General features: G+C 50.8%; 1 protein-coding gene across 5 annotated transcripts; it reads left to right on the top strand.

The window, feature by feature from the left end:
* Window positions 1–9,130: 9,130 nt before the first annotated feature.
* On the top strand, window positions 9,131–18,400 carry C8H11orf24 (chromosome 8 C11orf24 homolog). 5 transcript variants are annotated; one of them, XM_033861309.2, is made up of 4 exons: window positions 9,131–9,283; window positions 11,675–11,872; window positions 15,951–16,124; window positions 17,025–18,400. In XM_033861309.2, exons 2-4 carry the CDS (start codon window positions 11,833–11,835, stop codon window positions 18,113–18,115), a joined length of 1,305 nt encoding a protein of 434 aa, XP_033717200.1. In that variant the 5' UTR covers window positions 9,131–9,283; window positions 11,675–11,832; the 3' UTR covers window positions 18,116–18,400. The 5 variants fall into 5 exon arrangements, with proteins under 5 accessions (XP_033717200.1, XP_033717198.1, XP_073665378.1 ...); XM_033861307.2 differs by having other exon boundaries at window positions 9,138–9,283; window positions 9,970–11,872; XM_073809277.1 differs by having other exon boundaries at window positions 9,139–9,283; window positions 9,974–11,872.
* The last annotated feature ends 379 nt before the right edge of the window (window positions 18,401–18,779 follow it).

Raw genomic sequence — 18,779 nt, 5'->3', positions numbered from 1 at the left:
TCAATCCCTGGTCAGGGAACTAGATTCCGAATGTATGCCGCAACTAAGAGCCCACATGCTGCAATGAAGATCCCTCATGCTGCAACTAAGACCCAGTGCAGCCTAAATAAATAAATATTTTAAAAAATAATAAAGTAGGGGTGGGGAAGGCAGTGGTCTGATGCCATCGGAGGTGGGATGCGGAGGTTGGTAGAAAGCAGTGCCCAGGAGCGGTGGAGGGTGGTACCTCCCTGTGTATACTTCAAGGCATAAAAAGGTTTTCCCTAGCGCTTCTCCCAGCCTGCCTTTCTGGAAACATGCAGTGGAAATTCTAAACCAGCTTTTAGGACAGTCAGACATCTCCAAAACACATGAAATCCACAGAAGACAAAATCTTGAGGATAAGTGTGTGTGTGTGTGTGTGTGTGTGTGTGTGTGTGTGTGTGTATGATCAGTGAAACCTTAAGTGCCACAGAGAAACTTAAATCAGAAATTTAAAGGAGATGCATGGGACTTTCCTGGTGGCGCAGTGGTTGAGAATCCGCCTGCCAGTGCAGGGGACACGGGTTCCCTGGTCCAGGAAGATCCCACATGCCGCGGAGCAACTAAGCCCGTGAGCCACAACTACCGAAGCCCGCGCCCCTAGAGCCTGTGCTCTCCAACAAGAGAAGCCACTGCAATGAGAAGCCCGTGCACCACAATGAAGAATAGCCCCTGCTCGCTGCAACTAGAGAAAGCCCTCGCGCAGTAACCAAGACCCAACACAGGCAAAAATATAAATAAAAATAAAATAAAGGAGAGGCAGAGTGCAGTATTTACCACTGGGGTCTTGGTTAGGGTTCACTGTGATGCCTCTTGTGACTTGGGTTATAATCGGAAACAGTGACTGAGGTTTACTGTTTCGGATGTGTCAGATGTACCTGGGCATTCCCATCCGTTTGGCTGGAGGTAAACAAATGACCGCATAGAATACAGATGAGACCATAGGGCTTATTGCTGTGAAAACCTCTAGCACAGAAAGCAGCCTTTCTTCATTTTCCAAGTACACTATTGTTCAAACCAGTGACTTTTGTTGTTCACTTGCTCTGTTACACAGTTGATCAACATAATTCTTGGAAAAATCATTCAGGTTCTGCAAGACTGTAACTGATTTGTTTCTTTGTTTTTTCCTCTAAGCAAAACAGTATCAAATCATACCAAGTCAGATCAAACCTTCTCAAAGAATTATTTTTCCATTCCTTTGTCAGGTCTTTAACTTGAACTTCTAACAATAATCTAATAAGGAATGGATAGATCCAGAGAATAGGGAAAGGTTTGTGTCTCAGTGATTACATGTTATACTGTTTTAAAATGTGTATTGGGATTAAGCTGTCTTTTGTTGTTGCTGAAGAACATTTTTCCTAAAAAACTTTTTATAATGGAAAACTTTTTTTACTATAAAAGTAATACACATTTTATAGAAATTTTGCAAAATACAGAAAGGCATGATAGTTTCTTTGCTATTTTTACCGTTTAGAGTTACAGATGAATGTTAGCATTATTTTCTCAAGTTCCAAAAAAATACAAAATGAGTTTTTGATTAGAATTGTATTCAACCCATAAATTAATTTGAGGAAATTACATCTTTACAAGATTTTACTTTCCCAGCCAGGAACATGAATATACCTCTCCATTTATTCAAGTATATTTTGAAGTCTTCCATACAAAGAACATTCCAAAACTTGACAGTCCTTAATGTTTCTCACTAATGTATCCCTAGCTATTTTATATTTTTGTCATTAGAGTAATTGACATTCTTTAAGCTGTTTTTTTTTTTTATTGGCATACAAGAAATCTACTGACATATACTTATTTTGCATTGGGACAGATTATTAAATTATACATTTTAGTTGATTTTAAGGTGACTCTCTGAGACATTCTAGGTAATTGACCTTATATTATGTACATAATGAAAACTTGTCTTTAAAAAATATACTCTAGGGACTTCCATGGTGTTCCAGTGGGTAAGACTCTGCACTCTCATTTTGGGGGGCCCGGGTTCGACCCCTGGTTGGGGAACTAGATCCCACATGCATGCCGCAGGTAAGACCTGGCACAGCCTAAATAAATAAATATTTTAAAAATAAAATAAAATAAAGTAAAAAATTTACTCTATTTATTGTTCTTCTCTCATTCCTTTGACTAGAACAATGTTCATTAGGATCTCGTTCCTGATCTCTCTAGGAACACCTCTAATTTTCAAAAAATCATTAAGTCTAATGTAGGATAATAATTTGAAATAATTATTCTTTATCATATTGAGCAAATATCCTTCTATTCCTAGTTTTTATCCAACTACATTAGCCCTTTTTTTACTAAATTCGTAATAGAGATTCCCATCACTTCTTCCCCACCCATGTCATATGTAGTGAATACATGCTTGCAATGACCACACACAGAGTTTCTGATCAAGATTTGCAGGATCTTAGTTCCCTGAACAGGAATTGAACCCCGGCCCTCAGCAGTGAGAGCATGGAGCCCTAACCACTGGACCGCCAGAGTGTTCCCCCTGATCAAGATATTTTTCGTGGTAACCTCTTCAAAATTTTGGTAGTCAGGATACACAAGATATGTTGTTTGTATAAGTAGGAGATAAACATTTAAAACCAATTTTTTTTAAACAATCATTTCTGACAAGAGTCCCTGCTCATCCTCACAGTACCTCCACCCTCGATTTTCCATTTCTTGGACTCTGAGCCATGTTCCCTGGGTTCCTGGAATATGAACACCTCCAGCTGCACTGCTGCCCTTGTCCATGAAGAGCTCTGCAGCTGCTGCTGAAAGACATGCCATGTGACAGCCCCTCACATTTATTCAGAGCTGTATTTGCTGCATGGGGCCCCCAGGGTTTGCCATCAGATATTTCTCTGTGCTGCCACCCTCCACAGAACCCTGGATAAGGTGACCCTGTGTGGCCAAGCCAAGGGCTGAAGGTTGAAACTTCAGTTTTATCTGCAGATTTGATAAGCATATTCTTAATCCTTTTCCCCAGGACATCCAATAAAGCTATCAATTATCCAGTTATTAGATGGAGCAATCTCTGTATGTTCATGAGGCCAGGATTTGTTAGTAATGTCATTCAAGTCTTTAATAATCTTACTGTTTTGTTTTTGTTTTGTTTTGTTTTTTGGGGGGAGGGCGTCTGCTTGTTCTATACATTACAAAAAGAAGCATATTAAAATCTCTCCTTACGTTGGGGATTTTTCCATTTCTTCTCTGTCAATTTTGCTTTATGAATTTTGAGGTCTTGTTATTGGGTGCATTCCAATTTAGAATAGTTAGAATTATACATCTTCCTGGTGTCTTTGATTTTGTATAATTAGTAAGTGAGTCTCTTTACCTCCAGTCTTTGATTTTGTATAATTAGTAAGTGAGTCTCTTTACCTCCAGTAAAACTTTGTAAAAAATAAATTTTATTGGGGGTATAATGTACATGCAACAAAATGCATTCATTTTAAGTGCTTGACTCCACTTACACACAAACACACACACACTCATGTAACTACCATCACAATCCTATTTTCACTTTTGCCTTTCTTTACAGCAGTGTTTTGTTTTTTAGTTAAACTCATTTAGGCAGAATTTACATTCAGTAAAATTCACACTTTCATGAGTTATGACAAATGTATACAGTTGTGTAACCATCACCATAAGCAAGATATATAATAGAATATTTCCATCAAAAATTTCCCTAATGCCCTTTTGTTGGGGCGGCCAGATTTAGCAAGTTGAGCTGAGCAACCTGTATTTTATCTGGCAACACTGAGCCAATCCCTCTATCCTCATCCCATTCCCTGGTGACCACAGATTTCTGTCTCCATACTTTTGTCTTTTCATGAGTATCCTATAAATGAAATCATATGTCTCTCTGTTTTTTTTTTCAGATGCTCTGTGAAGAAATTCACTTTACCACTTATAACTTTAAGACTTTGCATACATTACAACAGTGCATTAGTGATACAAACTGTAAAATCCTTTTCCATACCTTTGGATTTTGCATATGATGGTTCTGCCTCAGTCACTGCAGGTAGATTGAGCAAGCTTTGTTTTTGTGTTTGTTTGTTTTTTAACATGCATTCAACTAGATAAGATTCAGAATAGATTAATACTCCCTTCTTATCATTACAGTTAGCTAAAAAATTGCCTGGCAGCCCACCAAACAGGATTTGCTTTAAGACCAACCCACAGAGTCAGTTGGAGACTGAGGGCACTGGGACATGCTGGGCCGGCCGTAGTAACGTATGTCTCTTCCGTGTGGCTTCTTTCTCTTAGCATAATGCTTTTGTGATTCATCGGTGTTGGTGAATGTATCAGTAGTTCGCGCTTTTTTATAGTTAAGTATAGATATAACACAATTTATATATCCATTCACCCACTGACTCATTTGGGTGCTTCCAGCCTTTGGCAATTATGAATAAAGTTGCTACAGACGTTTTCATACAGGTCTTTGTATGAACACGTTTTCATTTCCCTTGGGTGAATACCTAGGAGTGGGATTGCTGTGTCATATAACAAGTGTATATTTAACTTTATAAGAGACTGTCAAACTGTTTTCCAAAACGGCTCTACCATTTTGCATTCCCATCAGCAATGTGTAAGAATTCAAACTGCTCTGAATCTTTGTAGATACCTGGTATTTTTGTTTTGGGCCGGGAAGGAGGACAAGGCGGTCCTAGTACTGCCCTTTCTTATCTGACTGATTACACAGGGGGTTCAGTTGGTGAAAGTTCATCAAGCTATAAACCTGTATGTACACTTTTCTGTGCATATAATAATCCTCAATAAAAAGATTTTTAAAGTACACAAAATACCTTTGAATAATTCTACTAAATTAACTACACATGTGTTGAAATTTAAAATGTGATTTTTAAAAAACTGAAAGAGGGCTTCCCTGGTGGCACAGTGGTTGAGAGTCCACCTGCCGATGCAGGGGACACGGGTTGGTGCCCCGGTCCGGGAAGATCCCACATGCCGCGGAGCGGCTGGGCCCGTGAGCCATGGCCGCTGAGCCTGCGCGTCCGGAGCCTGTGCTCCGCAATGGGAGAGGACACAACAGTGACAGGCCCGCGTACTGCCAAAAAAAAAAAAAAAAAAACTGAAAGAAAAAAAAAAACATCAGTGTAAATCCATGGTAGCCTGGCTTCATAATCTCTAAGATTTTTTTTCCCCAGCTATCCATAGTAAATATCTGAAAGGCAAATTCATATTTCTGCACATTATAAGTGACAGGTCAGGAGGATCAATCCAATGTGTATATAATTATATTCCTGTCCTCATCAATTATCCATTTTTATTCTAAAAATTCTCATAATTTCAATGTCCTTAGTTTTGTGTTCAGGATGTAAAAATGAACTGTCGATGAATAAATAATGACCGGGGCTTCCCTGGTGGTGCAGTGGTTAAGAATCCGCCTGCCAACGCAGGGGACATGGGTTCGAGCCCTGGTCTGGGAAGATCCCACATGCCGTGGAGCAACTAAGCCCGTGTGTCAGAACTACTGAGCCTGTGCTTTAGAGCCCGTGAGCCACAACTACTGAGCCCACATGCCACAACTACTGAAGCCCACACGTCTGGAGCCCGTGCTCCGCAACAAGAGAAGCCACCGCAATGAGAGGGCTATGCATCGCAACGAAGAGTAGCCCCCATTCTCTGCAACTAGAGAAAGCCCGCGTGCAGCAACGAAGACCCGACGCAGCCAAAAATAAATAAATAAATAATGACCGTAAAGGGTAGAGCGTGAGGGCAAGTATTGGTCTTTTCTTCCCTAGGAGCAATGGTTCACTGTTCACTAAGTCAGCGTTCACGGCGACTTTATTAAACATAACAACCACGAGTCATGAGAATTGACTGTAGGATAAACTGAGGCACAGAGTGGCTAAGCCTCTTGCCCACTGTCACTCAGCTAAAAGTGAAGGAGCCAGGGTTTGAAGCCTGGCAGTGTTACTCCAGAGTCCTTTTACATGGGGGATCTAGCGTGGCCTTACATTCAAATGAGATTATAAATCAACAACTAAGAGGACCAAGCTGATTTGTTATTTAGCTATTTCTGCATAAAAAGCACCCAAGAGCATCTGTGTCCTGAGACACAACTTGAGGATTTAAGTGTATCCTTCTCTGTCTTTAATTCATCCGCTGCCATCAGAAGCAGCCCAGCAGGCCTGCTTTCATCCATATAATACTCCACACACGCAGCTATGCGGTTCCCAGAGATGTGCTCAGTGGATGCTAGGTGCCAGGTGACCCCAATCCACTGAAAGTTGCCAGATTCTCCTATGAGAGAATGAGTTTCCCTGTATTCTGGACCATCTGAGCCAGATATTTCCATGGTTCTCTGAAATCCATTTTCTAGCAACCCCCTAGACTGGGGGCTTGCAAGCATTTTCTCTAGAGGACCAGGCAGTAAATATTTCAGGTTTTTGTGGGCCACACAGTCTCTGCCACAACGACTCAACTCTGCCCTTGCAGTGCAAAAGCAGCCAGATAATACATAACAGAGGCGTAACTGTATCACAATAAAGCTTTATTACAAAAGCCGACAGAGGGTCGGCACACCCCTGCTCTAGACTATCAGCTCCTTGAGAAGCTGGGCTGCATCTTATCTTTGTAATTTCAGCCCTAGCGGGAAAAAATTTTCCGATTTTTACCAAAGAGGAAATAAAAACACAGGATCACAGAGGCTGACTTTAAGGAGGGCAAGCACAGAACTGCAACTGGCTGTTTAGGTGTATTTTCACTTGTGAATTGAACAGAGGTGCTGCATTTTTCATGTTAGACCTGAGCTACTTGGGAAACTTAAAGCAAAGGATCTTGTCTTGGGACTTCCCTGGTGGTCCAGTGGTTAAGACTCCATACTCCCAATGCGGGGGGCCAGGGTTCAATCCCTGGTGAGGGAACTGGATCCTGCATGCCGCAACTGGGAGTCCGAATGACGCAACTAAAGATCCTGCGTGCCTAAGACCCGGAGCAGCCAAATAAATAAATATTTTTTTTTTAAAAAAAAAGGATCTTGTCTTCACAAACCCTCCTACCTGGCCTGCGTCTCAGCAAACCTGTCTTTGCAGGGTAAGTTCACCTACACAACCGGAAACCATGAGGTACTGGGTGGTGACAGTTTTAAATGGAGTTTCAGGTGCTCCCAGGGCTCAGAGCTGGCTATCTGACCCTGTCTTCGCACACCCGCGGTTTTCTGTGTCTGGTTTAGTTTCTTAGCCCAGGACCCTGTTGACATAAAAAAACACACAACCTAAAAGTTGAGAATTATGTTTTATTTGGCAGATAAAACTGAGGACTTAAGCCCGGGACACAGCATCTCAGATAACTCTGAGAGGCTGCTCCGAAGAGGTAAGGGAAGAGCCAGGATACATTAGGAGTTTTAGCAACAAAGACCAGGGAGTCAGAACATCAAAAGATTACTGTTAATTAAAGAAAACCAGATATCTCAAGTTAAGGAATTTAGCGCTTTTCTATATATGGGAAGATGCAAGAGTCTAGGCTTACTGAAATCATTCCGTTGATATGCACCTTAGCTATGTGGGGCCAGTATCTTGTGCTATCTCAACCGAGTCCCCTCAGGGCACACTGTCTGGGGTGGTTGCAGCAGCAGACTGCTATATTGCAGGGGGTGGAGGGGTGGGAGGGGATTCGGGGTTGGGGGGTGGACCCAGTTTCTATCCTGAGTTCCCTCAGGGCTCCCCACTGGAGGGCTGTAATGTGATGGCTTGATGACTACAACCTTCTCTGTTTACGATGGGGCAGGCAACTTTTTTTTTTTCCATTGATAACCCAAGACACGTTATAAAACTGTCTGAAAATAAAGCCTTTTGGTTTATTCCCATTGAGATTGTCTTTCACAGACAGGCTTTGGTTCGGATTAGGGGGAACTTGAGAAGGTCTTACACAGACTGGGATACGGTCACAAAACTAGTAACTTACAAAGCCTATTTCTTTTTCTTCTTTTTTTATTGATATTTTAAATTGAAGTATAGTTGATTTACAACGTGCAAATCTCTGCTGTACAGGGAAGTGACTCAGTTATACATATATATACTTTTTAAAATATTCTTTTCCATTATGGTTTATCCCAGGAGATTGGATATAGTTCCCTGTGCTTACAGTAGGACCTTGTTGTTTATCCATTCTAAATGTAATAGTTTGCATCTACCAACCCCAAACTCCCAGTCCATCCCCCTCCTTCCCCTCAAAGCCTATTTCTTTTTTGTTGTTGTTGCTTTTTAATACACGCTTTCTTTTTTTTTTTAATATTTATTTATTTATTTGGCTGCGTCAGGTTGCGGTATCCGGGATCTTCCTTGTGGCATGAGGAATCCTTCCTTGCAGCCCGCCGTCTTCTCTCTAGTTGTGGCGCTCCGACTCTAGAGCCTGCCAGCTTAGTTGCCCTGCGGCATGTGGGATCTTAGTTCCCCTACCACGGACGAACCCGAGTTCCCCTGCATTGGAAGGCAGATTCTTAACCACTGGACCACTAAGGAAGGCCCCCAAAGCCTATACCTAATGAAGGTCAAGTCCCATTCGCTTTCCTCTATACTCCGTTTTGCCCCACTGTTATTCACATCTCACAATTAAGAAACATTCTGTGAGCCTCAGTTTCAGCATCTGTAAAACGGGTGCGAAGCGCGTCACAGTGCTATTGCAGAGTTAAATCACCCAACCAAGCCCAGGTCTTGGCACGAGTAAGCACTCAAAACACGCTGGCGGCCATCCCGACTATGGCTTACTCCCAGCGCAGGCCCCCCCGCCCCCCGGTTGGATAAAGTCGGAGGGATGAGGGAGGGCATGTGGCAGGGTCACGCCGTCGGGGTAGGTCTGAGATCACCCAGCCCCGGTACCTCGGTCGCTACAGGGTAGTGTCCACAGACTGTGAGACGAGCACGAGGAACCACCACTTCCGGCAGAGACCTGCCCGAAATAGCCGCTTCCAGCCCCTCTCCAGACGTAGCCGGACCCCTCCGCGGTGGGCGGGGCCCTGGGTACAGCCACGCCCCTCGCTTCCGGCTCGCCTCCTGCAGCGCCTGGAGCCGCTGGGCGGCTCCCGGCTTCGGCCGACGCTGCCCCGCCCGCCAGGGCCCGCCCTCCCGTGACGTCACCTCCGGGGCGGTTCGGGAGGGGCCAGAGCTGGGGCGGCTGCCCTGAGCAGTCTTGGCTTGCGGTCGCGCTGCTCCGGTGCCGGCCACGTCCGCACGCCGGACGGCGGCCGCTTCCCCGCCGCCCGAGGGCCTCCGGGCCGCCGCAGGCCTGCCACGCCCGGGTAAGGGGCCCTCGCTGTTGTCCGTGGAGCTGTTGTCAAGGCTGCCTGAGCCGGCTTGGGGCTGAGAGAGGGAGGTGGAGACAGGAGGAGGGGTGCATGGGAGCACGAGAGGCAGAGGAGGGGGCATGGGGCCACGAGAAGCAGAGGAGCGGGACAAGAGAAAAGATGAATGGGGACATAGAATGCAAGCTGGTGACGACTGGAGGTGAGGAATTGGAGGAGAGGAAAGAACGGAAGGAGTCAGTTGGGGGCCCAGACTCGGAAGGAGCATGGATGGGAGCCCAAGAGGCGGGAGACAGGAGGAGGGCTTAAGGGGATCCCAAACCAGAGAAGAGACCCGGGTCGCTCCAGTTTGGGAGCGGAGGAGAGGGAAGTTGGGACACTCCCGGATGGGTGGGGAGCTAAAGGGTCCTGCCCGGCCAAGGCTGGGCCCCAGGAAGAGTTACCCTCAAAGAAAGAGTTGGCCCTTCAGGCGACCCAGGCCTCCCCCAAGCCCGCTCCACCTGGGAGGGTGTTGTTCATTTGCATCTACCTGCTCGCCTCCTCCAGGTGAGTCCGGGTGGCTAGTTAGTGTGTGGAATTAGCTGTTAGGCTAGTATGAGGAATCCATGGTTTGCCATAAGACATGAATATCTACTTAGAAATCTGCCTTTAATAATGTTGTTGTTTTTTTTTTCTCCCTGGAGGAAGCATCTCTAAAATTTCAATACAGATGTTCTGCTTATATGCCAGACTTGCCTAATGGACAAAGGAATGTCAAATCTACCCAGACTGCCAGCAAAAACTAGCCTCTTGATCAGCATTTAGCCTGATACCAAAAATTCCAAAAACCTGGAAGGAAGCGATGTAGTTAAGATGCTCTCCAGTGCTCTGGGTTCCCATCTGCTACAGAGACACTTCCTTTGGACCACAGGACAATGTCTGTATACACAAACCCACAAGTCTGTGTCGCGATACCAAAGTTCAGCCAGGTGACGTGTCAGGGCAGGTATCTGTGGTTTGCCCTGTACTTGCTTCCGCAATTCCTGTCCCTCTGTATGTATAGTTTCTCCAGCTTGGTGCAGGGACTGGGACCACGTTGCCGCTGATAAATAAGTTACTAGTGTGATGGAATGTGGCTGGCAACACTTGTGTTGAGCCCAGGAAAAAAGGAATTAAGCAATTTGGAGAATTGTAATCCAGAAAAAGGAATTAAGCAATTTGGAGAATTGTAATCCAGAAAAAGGAATTAAGCAATTTGGAGTCTGATATCAGGTAACTTGCACACAGCACCCTGCATATAACAAACGGTTTCATAGAAGTTAAAAGTAAAGCCAAGGTTGGGAACATAAGAAATTGGAAATGGGAGATGTTGAGAGGTAGCACAAAGTCAAGGACCAGAGAAGGTCATGAAGTAGGCACCCAGAGCCACATTCTGAGGGTGCCTTTCTAATACAGGGTTGCCTGGCTAGTGGGGTGCTGCCCCTTCCCTGCAGAACTTGTGAGGGGCTGACCCCTGAAAATGGGAACTCCCAGCACCAGCCTAACCTCCTGTCTTTCCACCTGCCCTGCTCTCCTACTCAACACTTAGTCCTTCTTGCTTATTCCCTTCCTGCACAGGGGTCTCTTCTTTCTGAGACCGTGATCTGCCCAGTCACTCTGCACCAGATCATGAGGATAACTGGCCAGACCCTCATTTAAGGCTCACTAAAGCCTTTTCAGGGGAGACTATGATTCTGAGTCTTGTTAATGCTTTGTCCGTTGTGAGTCAGATTAGCACAGGCCCCCACGTGGGAATCTTGACATTTAGAATACGCTGTTGGAAAGCGGAGTCAGGACCATACCAGAGAGATGAAGTGACAGCACGAGGGCCTGTGCTTCACTCCGCACAGCGGCCAATTCCTGTCTCTGTGGGAGTGATCACCAGCCCCGCTGGCTGAGGGAAGACAGTGATGGCATCCAGCAGAGGTCTCCTGAGCGACCAGTGGAGTTTCCTGAGATAGCTTTAGAGAGATGCTCCATGCACACGCTCACCTCATGTGTGTAACTGCACACGTGCATGTGTATGATTGCACGTGTACACACATGGCAGCGTGCACGCAGGTGTTGCCATGTGCACATGGATACGAGTGCGTGTGTGCGCGTGTGTGCGCGTGTGACCGCATGCATACGCACGTGTACCTTTGCACATATGCGTGTGTGTTGCTGTGTGTGCACATGGGCGTGTGTGATAGAGACCAGGCCCGTCCGTGGTGGTTCTCAGGCATCACCACCTACACATATCTGCCACTCTAGGAGGTGCTGAGTTTCTTTCATCTCCTCCTGAGTTTACACTAGAAAAATGCCTCCCTCCTCACTGGATTTTTCCCCTGTGCTTTTCCTAAGGAGCGTTTATTCTTTTTCAAACCGTAGATGCATCTTCTACCAGAGTGGAGCATCTGCCTGGATCCCACGTGTGCCACAAAGCGTGCCATGGCCTGGGAGTGCCCTTCAAAGCCGTCCTCGCCTCCTGCAGAGCCAAACCTCGCCCGACAAGCGCACAGTGTCAAGCCCTCAGCCCCCCGAGGAAGATGGCCCAGCCTGGGCACACGCCCCGAGCAGCTGCCTCTCGTGAGTGTCCAAAGCCCTGCGGGCAGGGCCACCTGCTCAGTGACAGGACAGTGAGCCCGAAAAGGGCCCCGAGGGGGCTTTGCAGGGACAGGGTGGGCAAAGGAAAGACAGCGAACCTCAGAGGGCCAAGCCGTCCAGTGTGCAGGAGGCCCGGTCTGTGGCATTTCGCCGTCAGAGCTTCTGCCTTCTTGGGTGGCCCTGGTGGGGGGTCCCCAGGCAGGTATGGGAACCGTGTGGTCCTCTGGGCCGTCTTCTGTTTCTGTGAGGTTCTCTCTGGGCCTCGTGTCATGAGACCACGATACTATGGGAGCCCCTCACTGCACGGGCAGGGGTGCTGCATCTCACTGATGCGGGGTGCGGAGGGGGCGCCTCCTAGCAGAAGGGGCCCTGGGAGGAGACCGACTAGAGTCTGTCCCTGGACCAAAAATGGGACGGCCCGTGTCTGTTCCAGGATGAGGGACTGGACGGGAAGGCGGAAACCCATTCAGGCCCTTGAATCAGTTCCTCCTGCCTTAGCTGGAGCATCAGCTCTGAAGCGCCAGAGGCGGGGGTGGCAAACTGTGGCCTGTGGGCCACGTCTGTGCCCGCTGCCTGTTTTTGTAAATAAAGTTTTATCGGGACCCAGCCACACCCATCACATACCTATGGTCCATGACTGCTTTCGCAGACTTGAGTAGCTAAGACAGACCGTATGGCCCACAAAAATCTAAAATATCTGCTGTCTAGCTCTCGATAGGAAAAAGTTTCCTGACTCTGCTCCGCAGGTTTGTAGTGAGGTGGCAGTGGAAAGCCTGGGGTGCATTCTGGAAGCCCCTGTCAGATCCAGGGCTCAGACTTGGGGAGCATGTTGGGCTCAGTGGTGGCATTTTTAATGCATTCAGTGGACGTGACTGGCCAAAGAGAGAGTCGTTTAAATACACTTATTTACGAAGAGCCCAGCTGCATTTACTTCAGCTAATGTGGGGGGAGTGGGAGCTCTCTGTGCCTGAAACCTCCCTGGTTCAGTCCTTCCCCCTCATGACATTGGTCTGTTTCTTCTCTCCCCACCCCACCCCCTCTGTTTCAGTCAGAACAAAGAATGCCTTTTGCTCTGGAGAAAACAGATGCAAATCTGTGGTTTGTAGGGCTGGGGAACCTTCTTAAACCTGTAAGACACCAGGAGCTCTTCTGGACAGTTTTGGCGGGAGAGCGCGCCATGAAGCTAAACTAAAGTTAGTGACTCTCACGAAGGGATTAGAAGCATGGGGGAGGGGAGTGCCCAGCCTTCCAGCAGAGTTTGTGCTCGAAAGGGTTTTTCCAGTCGTGGGGCCACTTTGCAAGAGCCCCCGCTGCTCACAGGAGAAAGAAAGCCACCTCTAGATGCCCCTTTATGCCGCACGGGGACTGCTTTCGCGTGGCCGCCAGCAGGGCTGGAAGTGCTCCTCGAGGGGGCCGGGCTGGGCCAGGAACTGCCGGTATTTCACGTGTCTGGCGAGGGTGGGCTCGCAGGGGAGAGGCCGTGGGGCAGCCTTTGAAGGCGGCCTCGCCGTGTTAAGGAGCTTAGGCGTTATCCTGGGAGAGCAGGGGGCTTAAGCACTGGAGGCAGCGTCAGCTTTGTGGGTTACAGAGATCTTTCTGGCAGCTGTGGCATAGGCAGATGGAGCAGGCCCAGGATGGGGACGCTTGAAGGTGACCCTTGGGGCTGCTGGGAAGCCAGTGAGCCTGCCCTGCTCCACGGGAGGGCAGCCTGGCCGCAGGGCCGTGGAGAGCAGCAGTTAGCGTCCGTGCCAAGGCGAGGAGTCCATCAGCACGTTTCGTTCAGGGTGACCTGAAGGCTCCCTTCCAAGACATTCTGTGGAACCCAAGGGCTTCGCCATGAGGGCCAGGGGAAAGGCCGAGGGCCTAGGACATCTTCAGGCAGGACTGACTGTGGAGGCACCCCCGGGAGTCGCCAGCCCTCAGGCTCCCAGCAGACTGTGCTCTGCTTGCCCTGTGCCCACGTCGAGTTTGAGTCTCAGGACTAGCCCTCGTTGCACGTGACTGGGCTGTTGTCCGAGGGGACCTGGGCCTCGCAGGCGGCCACGTGGGACTCCGGCAGTTGGGTGGGGCTGAGAACAGGATCAGGGCGCACCCAGGACCGGCAGGGCATGAAGTGATGGGGCACTTGAGACCACCTGCCCCCTCGGTTCCCCTGTGGTGAGGGACCTGAGCCTGCCAGCATGTGGGAGAGACCTGGGGTGAGTGGGGAGACCCCGCTGTGTGCTCGGGAAGCCAATCCTGTTGAGGCTCACCTGCCGTGGCGTCTCTGTAAGTTTCTGCAGTTGCACCGTAACCCTCGGAGACCAGGGCTTCTGTGACCAGGTCCACTTAGCCCACCCTCTGTCCCCTGCTGTGGAACGCCCTTACTGAGTCTCTCAGCCTTCACAGGCCTTGCCCCCTGCATCGCCACCCCAGCTGCCCCTTGCCAGAACGCCTCGCTTGTCACACCCCTGCCTCGGGCCTGCATGGGCTTGCCTCCCCCCACACCAAAATCCAAACTGCCCCGTGGTGGCCTCTCTCTCTCTTGTTTAAGCCCAGGTCTCACTGCGCTGTCCCCAGGCCTCTGGCCCTGCTGTCATCACCTGCTGCTCCTGCCACTTGCCCCCCCACCCCTTTCCCACCAGGTGGATCCCAACCGTCTTTCAGAACGTGGCCCAGGTGTTACTAGCCAGGGTACCTTCCCTGGCCCCCGCCTCCACCCCCCACCAGCTGAATTCCGTGCCTCGTGGGCCCTGCAGCACCCTGTCCCGTCCCACCCACCTCTGGGGCCTCTGCACAGAGGACCAGCCTCCACCTGACCCTTCGCAGCCTCCCAGGTGCCATCTCCTCCCTGTTTCCCGACACTTAGTCCCTCTACACTGGCACCAGCCTGCACTGACCTCTCTTCTGTGTCTCCCGTTGGAGGCAGGCTCCCTGGAGGAGGAGGCTGTGCGGCTCTCATCTTTCTGTCCTGAGTGTACTGTCTGGCGCATGAGCAGGCACTCGGGGAGTATTGGACGAAGGGATGGGTGATGGGCGGTGGATGGGTGATGGGTGGATGGGTGATGGGCGGTGGATGGGTGATGGGTGGTGGATGGGTGATGAGTGGATGGGTGATGGGTGGATGGGTGATGGGTGGTGGGTGGATGGGTGATGGGCGGTGGATGGGTGGATGGGTGATGGGTGGTGGATGGGTGATGGGTGGATGGGAGACGGGCGGTGGATGGGTGATGGGTGGTGGATGGGTGATGAGTGGATGGGTGATGGGCGGTGGATGGGTGGATGGGTGATGGGTGGGTGATGGGTGGATGGGTAATGGATGGGTGGGTGGATGGATGGGTGGGTGATGGGTGGATGGATGAATGGATGGGTGATGGCTGGTGGATGGGTGATGGGTGGTGGATGGATGGGTGGGTGGATGATGGGTGGTGGATGGGTGTATGGATGGATGGATGGGTGGGTGATGGGTGGATGGATGGATGGGTGGGTGATGGGTAATAGATGGGTGGATGGATGGATGGGTGGGTGATGGGTGGATGGATGAATGGATGAGTGATGGGTGGATGGGTGATGGGCAGTGGGTGGGTCATGGGTGGATGGTGGATGGGTGGATGATGGGTGGATGGGTGATGGATGGGTGAATGGATGGATGGGTGGGTGATGGGCAGTGGATGGGTGATGGGTGGTGGCTGGCTGGCTAAGTGGAATCTTTCCATGTGGTCAGCTGTCACGGGTGCAGAGAAGTGCTCTGGGCCCTGCAGAGGCCACAGAGAAGCTGAGGAGGAAGTCTTGGCGCCCCTCTCTGCTGCTCTTTCATACTCTGAACTCTGAGCTGGGATAGTAAGACACATAGTGAGACTGGGTTAAGAAGTGCTATAAACCCGTCGGAACAGGCACTGGGCGGATCCCTGAACACGTGACTGAGACACTCTTCCTGAATGCTCTTCCTGAATGCCAGGCCCCAGGGGAAACATCTGGCTGGGTTTGCACCCTGGGACCTCTCGGAGCACTCCACAGCCGGCGCGTTGCCAGGCCTGTGCCCCGTGTGTCACTGACCAGATGCCTCCCTTCCTGACCTTAGGTTCCTCGGCCAAGCAGCAGGGAACTGTCAGCAGCCTGAGGAACGGCAGGCTGGGGGCCTCGGGCACCGCCCAGCCTTGCTGCCAGCTCACCTGCAAGATGTGGACAGCCCTCGTGCTCATCTGGGTTTCCTCTTGGTCCTTATCTGAAAGCCACCTGACAGCCCCGCATCCACGTAAGTGAGAAAGCCGTGTGACTGCTGGACGGGCCTGCAGGGGCCCTGCAGCTCCCGGGGGCTGGGCTGCAAAGGCCTGTTGGGCCAACATGGGACCTGGCCTCTGAGCCTTGAGAGGGTGACTTACTTGGCCTTGCAAAATGTCATTCCTTCCATAAACCTCGTCTTTATTGGGGAGTTTGTCGATCCACACGTCACATATTTAGTGGCGCTTCTCCTCTGTGCCAGACACTGTTCTTCTCCAGGAATCCTGCTTTGAATCCAATCATAAAGCCAAGAATTCTTGCATGGTGTGAATATCTGGGCAACGGTTTATCTGCTGTGTAAACCTGGGTGTGTGTTGGATAGGTTTTTTTAATGGCGAATCACACCTGTAATGTGAGAGATGATGATATTTTGAGAACTGGATCAAAAAATGAAGCTCTGGGGGCTTCCCTGGTGGCGCAGTGGTTGAGAGTCCACCTGCAGATACAGGGGACGCGGGTTCGTGCCCCGGTCCGGGAGGATCCCACGTGCCGCGGAGCGGCTGGGCCCATGAGCCATGGCCGCTGAGCCTGGGCGTCCAGAGTCTGTGCTCCGCAATGGGAGGGGCCACAGCAGTGAGAGGCCCGCGTACCGCAAAAAAAAAAAAATGAAGCTCTGAAGCCTTTCATGGGCTTGGGGTTCAGAGAGCACAAAGGAGATTTTAAATCAAAGTGCTGAGCGCCTCTGTGATGGGCTGCCGGCCAGATGTGTGCAGGGAGGAGATGAGAGGGAAACGTGTTTGCCGGGCTAAGAAGCAAGGCACCACACAGCCTCCCCGGCCAGCCCCACGGGCCGGAAATTAAGGCAGTCTCTGAATGATCCACCTGCACAGGGTTGAAGGTGATCGTATCTTTTCCTCCCTTTTCTGACCCTAAGGGTACTCAGTCCTCAACAAGACGCTGGAGAATTCAGAACAAAACTCATCCATGGAAACCGTTACGAGAGTCTTGAATGAAATGTCTGCAAGAATGAGCTCGGTGACACCTTCTCCCATCACGTTGACCAGAGGGACTTGGGGAGGCGACCCCACCTCTCCTGCGGTCACAGCAGGGACAATGCACAGGACAGAGGCAGGCGCGTCAGCGACGGCAGAAGGGACCCCTGACGGAGCCACCTCCGGGGTGCCCACGCCGCCTGTCCCGGCGTCTGACCGGCGGACCCCGTCCTCACCCCACACACGGGCGCCTGGCAGCGGCACACTGTCTGGGCCAGCGACGCACACAACACCCACGCCGGCCACGGGTGCTCCCACAGCTGCTGCAGCCCTGGCAAGCGTAAGCGGCCCCTTGGACTCGCACGGTCGTCCCGGGCACACCCCCGGCCATGCCACAGCCAGCCCCACGGTGCCCCTGAGTCCCCAAACACTTAACGCGTCCACACAGGGCCCCACCGTCCAGGCGCCGACGGCCCGGACTGCGGCTGACACGGCAAGTAGGCCTGCGCCCACCCTCCTCAACACAACCCCAGAACCCGCCTCCCCCTCTTCGGCTTCCGCATCCATGACAGTGGGGACCACGACCAAGGCCCCCCAGCCGGCTGCCAGCACAGCGCCAGCATCTGCCCCTCACTCCAGCCCGGCCCCCCCAACGCAGCCCAGCCCCGTCACATCCATGCCGGGGGCCGCGGGGCCAGGCACCACTCAGACGCCGGAGCAGGGCGAGCCTGAAGCCGCGCCTGGCACTGCTTCCGTGGGGCCGACCCCTGGGAGCTCAGGGGACTCCAAGGTGCCAGCCACGGACGCGTGTCAGCTCAGCACCCAAGGCCGGTACCTGGTGGTCTCCAGCGAGCCCCTGGCCCAGTCCCCGGTGAACAGAAGTTTCCTCCTGGCAGTGCTCCTGCTGGGGGTCACCCTCTTCATCACAGTCCTGGTTCTGTTTGCCCTGCAGGCCTACGAGAGCTACAAGAGGAAGGACTACACGCAGGTGGATTATCTCATCAACGGCATGTACGCCGACTCAGAGATGTGAGGGGAGGGCGCTTGGCCGGGCCTGGGCTGAGCCCTTCCCCTCCTTCCGTGTTGCCTCTGTGGCCAAACCAAGTGCTTCCAGATTCTTTTGGTGCAATTTAGGAGACGTGCCAGTCGCTTAAACACATTTAATCGTTGTCCGATTAATTCCACGATCACTAAAGAGTTGCTGCTTTTTTCATATTTATTTTTGTAACGATCACGAGCAGGCAGTGATTCTGCCTTGGGGTGGGGTGGGCGGCCCCGGGGTGGGTCCCGACCTGAATTAAAGCAATGACCCTTTCCACTCAGACCCTGTCTCCCCGTTTGTGTGGGCTGCGTCCTGCCCGCCCCCGCCCCCCGCCCATGGTGGCCGGGGAGCCTTTTCGAGATGCATGTGACAGGGTGTGTTCTTGTAAACGTTGAATGTAATACGAGGCCCTGGCCATCTGCTGTGTCTGTGCTGCTCTCCTGGGCTTCACTCTTAGGCCCAAACCTGCCCCAACCTGGGTGGGAGGAGCCCCAGCCTTTGAGGGTCTCTGGCACCGCGTGGAGGTGGGGCCCCTTCCTCTAACCCTCCTTTTTCAGCACTGTGAAGTGGCGGACGCGTGAAGCCTGGTTTGGGCACGAGAGCCGAATGCAACATGTAAACCACACCTGAGCTACACAACGTGGCCAGGTCGGCA

Source organism: Tursiops truncatus, chromosome 8 (genome assembly GCF_011762595.2).
Source record: "Tursiops truncatus isolate mTurTru1 chromosome 8, mTurTru1.mat.Y, whole genome shotgun sequence".
Taxonomy (NCBI): Eukaryota; Metazoa; Chordata; class Mammalia; order Artiodactyla; family Delphinidae; genus Tursiops; species Tursiops truncatus.
Note: the sequence above shows the minus strand (reverse complement) of the source record. Positions and strands in the feature narration are given on the sequence as shown.

Coding starts and splice junctions, on each gene's coding strand:
- C8H11orf24 (XM_033861309.2), top strand. CDS start 11,833: ATGGCCCAGCCTGGGCACACGCCCCGAGCAGCTGCCTCTC. Junction 11,873..15,950: donor GCCCCGAGCAGCTGCCTCTC/GTGAGTGTCCAA, acceptor TCCTGACCTTAG/GTTCCTCGGCCAAGCAGCAG. Junction 16,125..17,024: donor CCTGACAGCCCCGCATCCAC/GTAAGTGAGAAA, acceptor TCTGACCCTAAG/GGTACTCAGTCCTCAACAAG.